Source organism: Solea senegalensis, linkage group LG11 (genome assembly GCF_019176455.1).
Source record: "Solea senegalensis isolate Sse05_10M linkage group LG11, IFAPA_SoseM_1, whole genome shotgun sequence".
Taxonomy (NCBI): Eukaryota; Metazoa; Chordata; class Actinopteri; order Pleuronectiformes; family Soleidae; genus Solea; species Solea senegalensis.
The window spans coordinates 11,607,952-11,619,288 of NC_058031.1; the positions used below are offsets into that span (position 1 = coordinate 11,607,952).

At 40.2% G+C, this 11,337-nt stretch overlaps 2 protein-coding genes across 11 annotated transcripts; one reads left to right on the forward strand and one right to left on the reverse strand.

Moving 5' to 3' along the window:
• Positions 1-463: 463 nt before the first annotated feature.
• Positions 464-7,180, reverse strand: nfyal (nuclear transcription factor Y, alpha, like). 10 transcript variants are annotated; one of them, XM_044039116.1, is made up of 11 exons: positions 6,902-7,058; positions 6,578-6,691; positions 5,609-5,716; positions 5,001-5,087; positions 3,926-4,072; positions 3,631-3,762; positions 3,421-3,523; positions 3,143-3,312; positions 1,944-2,117; positions 1,528-1,638; positions 464-1,392 (listed from the first exon to the last, which is right to left on the reverse strand). In XM_044039116.1, exons 3-11 carry the CDS (start codon positions 5,687-5,689, stop codon positions 1,327-1,329), a joined length of 1,071 nt encoding a protein of 356 aa, XP_043895051.1. In that variant the 5' UTR covers positions 5,690-5,716; positions 6,578-6,691; positions 6,902-7,058; the 3' UTR covers positions 464-1,326. The 10 variants fall into 10 exon arrangements, with proteins under 10 accessions (XP_043895051.1, XP_043895056.1, XP_043895055.1 ...); XM_044039121.1 differs by lacking the exons at positions 6,578-6,691; positions 6,902-7,058 and adding an exon at positions 7,065-7,180 and having other exon boundaries at positions 3,161-3,312; positions 5,004-5,087; XM_044039120.1 differs by lacking the exons at positions 6,578-6,691; positions 6,902-7,058 and adding an exon at positions 7,065-7,180 and having other exon boundaries at positions 3,161-3,312.
• Positions 7,181-7,708: 528 nt separating this feature from the next.
• On the forward strand, positions 7,709-11,172 carry ngrn (neugrin, neurite outgrowth associated). The gene is made up of 3 exons (XM_044037865.1): positions 7,709-8,188; positions 8,716-8,826; positions 10,542-11,172. The coding sequence occupies exons 1-3, from the start codon at positions 7,944-7,946 to the stop codon at positions 11,122-11,124; spliced, it is 939 nt and encodes a 312-aa protein (XP_043893800.1). The 5' UTR covers positions 7,709-7,943; the 3' UTR covers positions 11,125-11,172.
• The last annotated feature ends 165 nt before the right edge of the window (positions 11,173-11,337 follow it).

The window sequence follows — 11,337 nt, forward strand, 5'->3', positions numbered from 1 at the left end:
AATTTTCTATATCTGGACTTCTGGGGATTTTAATTTACTATATCCTCACCGACCACCTGTTCCACTGCTTGTTTACAAAAAAAATATTGAATCATTATGGGGTGGAGGCATAGTCATCAGATGTGAAGTGATTTTAATTGTTTGAACTCAGACAGGCTGATCTGAGTTGCAGACACTGCTGATCTACAAGCACAACCATATCAAGGGTTTACAGTGAAAAGTATCCAGAGCCAGTTCTAAGCAAAAATGCCTGGTTGATTCCATAGGTAAGAAGAGAATAGCCTCAGAATGCACAATGCATCCAAACATATGTCTCTTCTGCTGGAATAATGACCTTTTCATAAAGTTTAAATTGTTTTCAAATGAATGTGGATGAAATGCTTTAAGAATGCTAGTAAAATAGTGATTTCTTCAACGAAATAAAACGGTCTGAGTTGAACAAAACTATAAATGACCACAAATCTTGAGTGAAATGATCAAATTTAATTGACATAGGATTCACGAATTGTGTCCACTCTTTTTTTCATTATATAAAAAAATTCCAAGACTGCCCTGATGGGTAAAAAATCTATTATCTACAATGAAAAAAACCACTGGTGGACTTACCAATGAAGGAGTAACTTGGATGTATATGTAATGTGATGCAACACAGCAATCTTTTTCCCAACAAACAAATCTGACTACATGTATAAACTGCATCCACATAATTGAGCAAATTAGTAAGTACATCCAAAACACAATTTGGAAGAGGGGAATTCCTGTACATCAATTTTTACATTAGTATCACATTTCAGTTTTTGCTCAGCAGACACATGTTGCCATTAAGATGCCAAGTCCATACCCCACAGAACATGGGTTGGAAAAAAACAAAAAGAAATGTCAAAAATATGAGGCATCACATAAAAGTGGAAGGACACCAACATCTGTACCATTTACAAAAAAATAATATTTTAACAAAAATGTACTTAATACAAATACAAATACTTTTACCAGACCAGAGTCTACCAGAGTATGGCATTACAGCTTTCCTTTTTCCTCTATGCAACAGACACTGGTTACCCACAACTTAATGTTTCTTGACTGTCCAAACAAATGCAAATTAAAATAAGCTGGTCGCAAGTGCTTGACCAGTAAAGCTGAGCACGGAAGCGTCCTCCATTTCAGGAAACAAGACCAGTTCAAAGGCTCAGCGGCTCACGGTCAGCTCCCTGGAAGACCAGTGAAGAGGTGGAGAGAAAAATAGAGAAACCCAGTGGAGGAGCTGGTTTATTATCACTGGGCAGGAGGGGTAAACATTGAGAGGCGGAGGTGCAGCAGATGTTTGTGCTACGAGACTCGTATCATCTGAGCCACAGTCTCATCTGCTGCTGCCTGGGCTGCTTCCTGCTGTTGCTGCACAAGAGGAGCAGAAAAGAATAAATGAGGAAGCAGTTTAAAGTGCTAAGTTGACCATTTACAATAAAAAAAAATGCTTGAATCAGTGAATCTTCTTCTATTACTGAGTGATTATACAGCTTCTTGTCACACCTGTGCCAGGGCCAATGCCATTTCCTCCTTTTCCTTGGGGGAGAAGAAACGTCCTCCGTCTCCTCGTTTACGCTGCATGGCATGGCGGTGGCGAGACTCGTGTAGGTATTTCTGTCCAAGAGAAAGTGGGTATATAAGATCACATGCTTATTTTGTTACCTCTGTACCAGCTGTGGCTGAAATAAAAAAAAAAAACACTTCACGTATCCCTTCTATGTGTATAGCCATGCAAATACATTTAACAGGTATTAGGGTATCAAAAGGTAACATTAAATTCAATAAACTATTAAGTAACCACTAAACAAAATGTCTGACCCCAAAAGAAGATATACAGAAACAAGAGGTAAATATGAGAAAGTAACTTCCAAACGTGCCCATGTTTATGCATCTTACAGAAATGAAGAAAAAAGCTTTACCCTTCTCTCTTTGGGGATCTTGCCCTCAGCCTCCAGCTTGGCCCGGGCCTGTCGTCGTTTCAGAATTCGATGGTACTGTTTGGCGTTGACATAGAGAGGCTCCTCCTCAAGCATCTCAGCCCCTGGCAGGGGGATACGTTGCATTGTGGGAACTCCACCACCTCCAGGGACCATCTGATTGGAAGTAAACAGGCACAGCGTGATTAGAACCATTAACATGGGAAATATATAACAGAACATATGGACACACACACACAAGTGCATACTGTGCAAATGGTAAAATAAATCACGTAATACGGCCTTTATTCCAAGCTGCTGTTTAGTACAACGCTGTAGCACATTTATAGACTAATGTTACAGGCCCTACAAACAATAGGCTTCTTTACCAGGTGATATGTTGAGGACAACAGGCCAACAAATGATCTAATAGAATTCACAGACAGCCAAATTGTCATAATTTTATCGGTACAATTAATTGTAAATGAGTAAGGGAGATCTTACAGAGCCAAAACAAAGTTCAGAACAGACAATGTTGATAGCTATTGTGATGAATTTCAGATAATTACAGATTGACATTTGCTCCATGGACACAGATCAACATACGTTTTTAAAAAAGCATTTCGCAAATCTAGGGTAAAATATTAAAAACATTATCTGTTATACCTCAACCATGTTTGTGCAGTGCACAAACAATACATTGATTCATTATATTGCTAGTTAAAAAATACTGCTATAATTTGTTTGGATTGAATTAAACAATAATTATATAGCAGCCCTATGTTAAATAAATAAAAAGTCTGTACATGCTTACTTGGCTGCAGAGGTCTACTCAAACAAAATGAAAACACATGTAGATGGTTATTACTATTATTATTATTACTATTACTATTGTTATTGGCAGTAGTAGTCGTACTAAGGATTTAAAAAAAATATTCACTACATTTAGCTTCCATTTAGTTTCAAATAGCGTTACAAAAAAATGTATAATCAAATCATCAAATTTTCAATGTTTCATTGTTCAGTGTTTACACTTTCATATTATGCAGAAAATGGCAGCTATGACAAGAAAAAATAAAAACAGATATAGTAGTATCTGGATTATTAAAGACATTCAAATGTTCTGTGACGTTCACCACACCGCACACCCTCTTGTGAGTCTAGATTTTAAAAAATAAAAAAGGAAATAAGATGTTGAGTACCTCTGCACAGGGTCTTACCATGACCATTCCACCTGCATTGACCATGTTGCCAGAAACGGGCAGGGTGACGGTCACAGTGCCTTGGCCGCTGTTAGTGGTGTTGGTATTGGCACCCCCTGCCTGAACAATCTGGGCACCTGCCAAGCTGGCAGCTGGAATCGTGATCATACCTGTGAAGAGAACATCATCTCGATTCATATGCAAAAGGACAACTCAGCAGTGTAGCTGTTTATAGAATATCACAAGGCAAACACGAGAGAAAGGAGAAAACAATTTACCCTGCTGCAGGACAGTGCCCTCTGCATTGACAGGCTGGTAGACGATGGTCTGCCCATCAGCCGTCTGTGCCACCTGCTGACCCTGCACACTGATCTGCTGCCCCTGTGAAGCCACAAGTAAGACGATAAGTAGTCTGTAGTGTTTTTATATTATTATCATTATTATTATTATTATTTGGATTTGCTGTTCTACTGGTCAGAATTCAGCACCTGGTTCTGTCCAGCAGTGAGTGCTGCCTGTGGCTGCTGGATGATGATCTGCTGGGGTTGACCCTGCTGGCCCTGAAGCTGGAGAGTCTGGCCGCCTTGCAACTGGATCTGACCTGGCTGGACCAGCTGGATCTGCAGACACAATTAGATCCAAAGATTGGAACTGTAGTCTTTTAAGACTGTAACGCTGTTCTATCATTCATATTTACCAGTGCTACTTTACAAAGAATATTATTTTCCTGTGCACAATAATGTGAGGAATCTTGAATACATATTTTAATGAATGAACCCTTACCTGCTGTAGGCCCTGAGCTCCAGATACTGGGACCTGCATTATAGTTTGTCCCTGACCCCCTGACATGGCCTGTACCATGATAGGTTGCCCTGACGATGTGATGAGCTGCCCGCCGCTCACCTGCACCATGAGAGGTTGCCCCTGGACCTACAGGGAGATACACAAGACTGTTACACAGCAGCACTGACAGTGTTTGTTTGCATGTGTCATTTATAGGACGAGCAAGCAATGTGAACTCAAACATCCAGGATACCAAACCATGGACAAAAGGGTTGTTGTCACTCATTCTGTTTTAGGGTACACCAACATGAATCAATCCAACTCCATAGTGGGCCCAAATTGCAGCCTACTGTATGTCAAAGGAGGATCCGTTACAACAACAGACAAAACCTCTGCGTTCAGTGGTTTTGTATCAACTGGATTTTTGCTGCTGAATAAAGTGGTTACATGGAGTTCATCTCAGTCTACTTTGATTAAAAACAAACCAAAAGACTGGGTGGAATGCTGCCACCACATTGATTTGCATTCACATTCACTGAAAAGCACTGATGGCTCAACTAACATCCATAAATGAGTGAGTGACCACAATGAACAATTGAATGCGTGCAGCGTTTGTGCCACAGAGAAATGCTGGGGAAAAGAAACCGAAGGCCATTCAATAAGAAAAATACATTCAAATGAGAAGTGACAGTCTGTGATGATTTGACAATGCTAAACGTTGAAAAGTTAATCTGCTTAGTGCAGACACATACTTGTGACTGATTTAATTAAGGAAGTCAGGAAAAATATCTGACTTGTACATTTTACAAACAATAAACAAACACAATACAAACAACAGCTCGTTTGTTTTGTTGTTTGTTAACATTGACAAGATCAGAGAAAACCTGATGCTGACACACAACACACTGTGCTGAGGTACATGCAGTTCAGGCAGCTGTAGGACATGCTAGAACGGAAAGGGGAGATGAACTAAACAGCACAAAGACGAGTCTTAATAGACAGCCCTGGTTGTAGCATGCAGACTAGCAGGCTGCAACATGGTCATGACACTGACACAGGGCGGCGGTGACACCACTACCTGGAGTGTATGCACCTGCTGGCCCGAGGCCGTCACCACTGGCGCCTCTGTTTGCAGCTGCACAGCGGTCACTGTGCCCTGTGTCTGCAGACAAGGCAGGACATTATAATCTCAGACAAGTGATTATCAGGAAAAGAGACTGGACCTGAAACCCACTGCAACGCAGAGCTCACTGCTGGTACCTGTGACTTCTGGTCCTGCAGCAAAGGGTCTAATTGTTGATTAGGGGTGTCTTGATATCATCACAATATCACAACCGTGAGCAGCTAGTGATACTAGTCCCATGCAGTAGTTTATATCTGTTAAAACTTCTAAGCTGTCAGTAACACATCAGTGCTAATACACCAATGACCTAGTCATAGCAAGTCATTTTGGAAACACAATTTTTTGAAAAGGTCAAGACATTGTGCACCTCTCACTTACATACATTACATTTATCTTAAGAGTTTATATCATTATGGGATTTACCATTTTTCTTTTTTGACTCTGATCAGTATCAGTATCTGACCAATACAGACACTGGGCATTGTACCTGCATTCTATTGTTACTGATCAGGAAAACCTTCTGTCATAAGCACATTTATTAAACTTTTCGACAAGCTCACCTGCTGCTGGATCTGTCCATTGGTAGTCTGCACAACTATCTGTTCCCCAGTGGTAGTGGTGGCAGTGGTGTACTGCTCCATGGCTTATTATTGTCACAATCCTCTTCCCTTGAGACAGAAAACAACACACGGTTAACTTTTACATGTAGAACTAGAATCAAATGTATTTTACACAACAAAACACTTGATTCTATTTTCCGTCCTTGACATGAGGTCAAATCATTATTAACATTTGAAATGATTACCTCCGCCAAGAAAGTATGTCTTGTAAGTTTGTCTTTTGAATCTTTGTATAAGTATTGTGTTGATTTTCTACTTGTTATTTTCTGTACTCAAGTCCATCATAAAGATAACATACACCAGCCACTATTAGGCATGCCTGTTTTACAGCTTGTTAATGGAAACATATTCAGCAAACCACACATTGAGGCATATAGATGGTTAAGACGACCCTCTTAGCTTCAAGCTCAGGTGATTTAAGTGATGGAACCAGTGGAATGAAGCATTTATATGGTTGTTGGTGGCAGAGAGATTGGTCTGAGTATTTCAGAAACGGTTGAAACTGATTTTCACTCACAACCACCTCTAGGGTTAACCCAAAACAAGATAACCTATCCAGCCATCCCTGAGCAGCAGTTTTTAGAAAATGTGTTGTTGATGAAAATGGTCACAGAACGGTCAGAAATTCAAATATATAGATGCAACAATAACAAGCAAGGCGTGGAGAAGACCATCTAAAAAAACTAAAATCGTCAAGCCTTGAGGAAGTTCGGTTACAGCTGCAGAAAACCCCACCAGGTACAACTGCTGCCACTCAGTGAAGTGTATTTTGTACCTAATGAAATGATCAATGGGTGTACATCTAGTATTTGAATACGGACACACAGGCAGCCTACATAATTAAACTAAATGAGCGTCCACACACCATGTTGAGTGGTATTTAGTGTCTTAAATAAAGGAGTAACGAACCTCATATTGGGGTGAAGACCGCTAGTGTTGATATTCTCGCAGGATATATGCATGAGAGCTAACACGGATAGCGCCAATTAGCTGCGTAAAAGCGAGGTGAAATAAGGAACGGCACTGGAAAGCAGAGAAGTGGGGATAGTGAAGAAACAAAACGTTAACACCAAACCCGTGAGTGGGTTGTTGCTCATGATACTGTGCTTTACTGGCGAGTGCCCGCTGACATTACCAACAACCCCTTTGTTTCAGGTTAAGCTAACAAGCTAACATTAGCCGAGGCTTGCGGACCAACACGCATCATGTTTCCTCACATTAACGGACACACACCGGGGACAAGAAGACATTTGAAGCCCGAGACACCGCGGTCGAAATCAAGCTGCCATTACGCTTCTTGTCTTTTTTGCATTTAGCAGGGTTAGTCATTTGGTTGGTCCATGACAAACCAATCCGTGCTGACAACTACCAATGCCTTCAATCGGGTTTCCCTTACCGTATCTTCACTGTCCGGTTTCCCTCTGATTGGCTCCAGTACAGCTCGCTAAAGCCCAATCAACAAAGTGAGCGGACAAAATGGCGCAAATGAAACAACGGCGCCGAGGGAGGAGGAGGTGCGCAGCTGCGTGACACATGAGCACGGGGAGAGAGAGGGGGGGAGAGAGAGAGTAGAGAGAGCAGACTGAGCAGAATGCAGTAACTAATGATGACCACCAGATGTCATCGTTTTACCATTATATTATCATTGCTGCTGTTAATTATTCCAATACTCTAATGGTGGCTGGCTAAAACATATTACCAAAGTAAGATCGTTGCAAATGTTTTGTATTGTGTGCTTTATTTATTTATTTATTTGTATTATTGAATTATGATGTTTATAATATCTCTTTCTGTGAATGGTACCGTTCTTGTCTGCTTAACACAACCCCTCCCCTTGGTGTAGTATTCTCTTTCTTTCTTTTACCCCCAGGCGAGTGTATACCACATTTAGGTGGTTGGGTTAGTGTACACCTATATGTTTACACCTAGTTTGGTTTTTATCTGCTTGACACGAATTCAAGCTAAACATTTAAACAATAAGCATGACCTTTCACCTCCGCACCGGTAGGTGGCAGTGTTGCGCCTCGATCACGTTGCAGTGTTTGCGGAAGTAAATACACGCTGTTCTCTAACGTGCTTGCGGTATTGTTGATAAAGGTCCGCACTGTTTTGTATTGATATATTGATCACGATTTGCGTTACTCCGGTCAGTCATTATTCGGTCCAAACCACGTCTCTTAAGGACAGTTTGGCTGCTAATGTTGTCCTGTAGCTTAACTCCTCAGAGAAAGCACCTGGTTCTGGCTCCAGGAAGCAGGACACACAGTCTGTGAACATGTCCCGACCTCTGCGGGTCCTCTCACTCCTGTTCTCCAGGCCCGGTGCTCTGTCTTTTGCTCCCATAAACAGCTGTCGTTCTGTAAGCAGGGATGGCAGACAGTGGATGGGACAGAACCGTGTGCACGGAGACCGAAACAGAGACAGATTATCACACAGAGCTTCAGGACACAGCGACGACGTGTGTGATGAGGACATTGAGGACGTAGAGGATGTAGAAGACAAGCTCCAAGCCTTGGTTGGGTAAGAGTCAACAGTAGTTTTTGATTTAAATTGCACAATATAAAAACACAAACAAATAAAAAAAAACATATATAGAAAGAGAGCATTGCATTGACCATTTTAGTCAGGAAAAAAATGCAATATGTAATATAATATATTGAGATAAAAAAAAGTGTGTTCGACTGGGTGATATAGCCAAAAATGCTATTGCAATCGATAATTTGAAACCTGTATGGACAGAAAACAACAAACATTTCACACATCAGAGGTAAAAACATTTAAAAGCAACTTTGTCTCAAAATGTGCATAAGCATATCTATAAAATCATATCAAATATTTGGCCCAGACCTGTGAAGGTGTAAAATGTATGTATTTGTGTACACAGTAATGTATTTGAAAATGAGTTTATTTTCTTTAAAATAACACATGAGCTACTAGGAATATCCTGAGTGGCTCATGTGTTGTTAAAACAAAACTTTATTTATAAGCTCATTTATTGTGTCTGCTGTCTGTGCACTGTGTGAAACCACATCTATTGTATTTTTCAGTGAAGAGAGGAAGAAGTCGAATACCCTGAAATATCACATACTTAAGAGGAAGATGACTCCATCAGGAGCTCCACAGAGGAAACTAACCTGGGATGCTATGGAGCAGATCAGGTGAGGATCAATCCAGCCACTTAATCAGAGAGTAACATTTACTCACAGGCCTGGTTTGTAACAGTTATTGGCAAACATTGAACATACTACCCCTTATTATGTTTGTATAAGAGTGTTATATTTTTTTTTATTTGAAAAATATTGGTTTTCATAGCCCTAGAAGCATTTTATGAACTTCAGGTTAGAGCCTTTCTTTATAGAGGCCACCACCTGGTGACACTATGTATCTACAGCAGCCTGAACAGACAAACCAGAGCATGTATTTTGCATTTTTTGAAGCTGAAGCTTACTACACAAACAAAGAACAACAACATCCTTTCTGCTATGCAAAGGCCACCATAGTTCCCTCATGTACATGGGAAAGGGAAGTCCCTCGTCTGATAAAATCTGCAGTTTCATCATTAGGCAAGGCAAGGCAAGTTTATTTGTATAGCGCCATTCTTACACAAGGCAATTCATAGTGCTTTACAGAAGCAAGTAAATACATTGGAAATGAAAACAAAATCAATTTTAAAAACAGTTTAAAACAATAACAAATTTTAATTCAAGCAGACAAGAATTTTTCATCTGTTCTGTGTTTGCCCTCTCTTATTTGTCCTCGATGTGAAAATGAAATAAGTCACAGGGCTTGCACTCCCACTTAGCTCAAGTCTCCCTAAGACTCGACAAGTGCTCTTTACCTGTTCTTCCCATTTCATCTAATCAGTCCCCCTTTAACTAAAGAAACACCGAACAGACAAATCATCTGTTAACTTAAAATTAATAAAACTTTGGAATGTAATTTAAACATTAAACATCATTAAACAAGCAGATGTGAAAGTTAAAGTGGTTAAAATTGGCAGTATCAGAAAGCTGCAGTAAACAATAATGTTTTCAACCCTGATTTAAACAAGCTGATAGTTTGTGCACACCTCAGCTGTTCAGGGAGCTTGTTCCACAGGTGAGGACCATAGAAGCTAAATGCAGCTTCGCCCTGCTTGGTTCTGACCCTGGGGACGCTGAGTAAAAATTAGATGAGATAATGGCGATAATTTGACATAGGACTGTCACATAGAACTGGTCTGTTAAATATCATTCATGCTTTACATCATTATTTACTGGAAATCCCATTAAAGAGAAATTCTGGGTTTTTTTTCAACCTGGTTCTTTATTTATAATGTTATGTTTTTATTTAACCATGCAGGACAGATTAAGGACAAATTCTTATTTACAACTGTGCCCTGGCATATAGGTGTGTGAGTAATACTCACAAACATTTTTAAAACTGGTCCATTAGGTATGCAAACATCTTCAAAAAAATACTGCACCCATTACATTTGATATTCTTCCACCTCGTCAAGTAGCCTCTATGTTAATTGTTCAAACACAGCTAGCTAGCTAGCCCATAGAGGTATGCCACAGAGCTAATGCTAATGCAGAGAAGGCAGCTCCATTCTTTAATAGTTTTCAGCCCAGCATAAAAACATTCTTCTCCAGTCAGCAAGTGGGAGACTCAAGTTGCCTTGTACAGAAAATGAACCCAAAATGAACAAGCTGGGACTGAGGGATATATATACATATATGCCAATCAATCAATTTTACAATGCTGCTATGTATAGAAGACCAAAACCTTTGCACAGCTCCAGAGAATATGTGCCAAACAGCCACGTCTGTCATGACACTTCCAGGACTTTTACACATTAGTTTCAGTGATGAAAATGTTTTCATTTTTTTAGATATCTGAAGCAAGAGCAACCAGAGGAGTGGACAGTAGAGCGTCTGGCTGAGGGTTTCTCTGTCACCCCTGATGTCATCCTGAGAGTCCTCAGAAGCAAGTTTGTCTCCTCTCCCAAAAGAAAATCCAAGCAGGATGCTAAAGTAATGGCTGGACTAAGCCAACAAGTGCTGCTTTCAGGTGTCAGAGCCAGCCAGGATAGACTGAAGCTACCTGGGAACAACACAGAAGCAACACTGCTACCTGGAGGTAGACAAGGGGCTTTAATCTCTGCAGCTGACCAGGCTCTGATGAGCCAAGGAGAACCCTCAGGGTCACTGGACAAGAGTCCTGTCCCTGTTACTGTCCTGCCCACACATTTCACAACTGGTATTAGTAAAGACGCAACAGTGACACAGTCGACTGAAGAAAATAATCCCACCAAAACAAATTCAGAGGACAACCATGAGGATGAGGACTGGGATGGACAGGTGTTTACTGAAGAACAAATTGAAGAGTATTTGCAAAAAGAGAAACCTGCCCCTGTGGTACAAGTTGGGAATGAGTTCTTTGATGCAGATGGAAACTTCATGTATAGAATCTAACATGTCTGCTGACTTACGTATGTATGTACATATATATATATATATATATATATATATATATATAAAAATTAAAAAGGCTGAAGTGAATTCTCAGTTTATGATTTTGCTCATTTTCCAAATAACTACTCTTGAAAATCAAGGTTAATACATGAGAGGGTGAGTGGAATTCATTTTATTTATATTGTACGGGTCTTTGGCTGAGAAACAATTGAG

What these genes read in the sequence shown, in the direction of transcription:
- nfyal (XM_044039114.1), bottom strand. Translation starts at nt 5,689, where the DNA reads ATGGAGCAGTACACCACTGCCACCACTACCACTGGGGAACAGATAGTT. An exon ending in ATGGACAGATCCAGCAGCAG is followed by an intron (nt 5,088 to 5,608) that starts GTGAGCTTGTCG and finishes CCTTGTCTGCAG; the next exon opens with ACACAGGGCACAGTGACCGC. An exon ending in TCACTGCTGGACAGAACCAG is followed by an intron (nt 3,524 to 3,630) that starts GTGCTGAATTCT and finishes GTGGCTTCACAG; the next exon opens with GGGCAGCAGATCAGTGTGCA.
- ngrn (XM_044037865.1), top strand. Translation starts at nt 7,944, where the DNA reads ATGTCCCGACCTCTGCGGGTCCTCTCACTCCTGTTCTCCAGGCCCGGT. An exon ending in AAGCTCCAAGCCTTGGTTGG is followed by an intron (nt 8,189 to 8,715) that starts GTAAGAGTCAAC and finishes TGTATTTTTCAG; the next exon opens with TGAAGAGAGGAAGAAGTCGA. An exon ending in GATGCTATGGAGCAGATCAG is followed by an intron (nt 8,827 to 10,541) that starts GTGAGGATCAAT and finishes TCATTTTTTTAG; the next exon opens with ATATCTGAAGCAAGAGCAAC.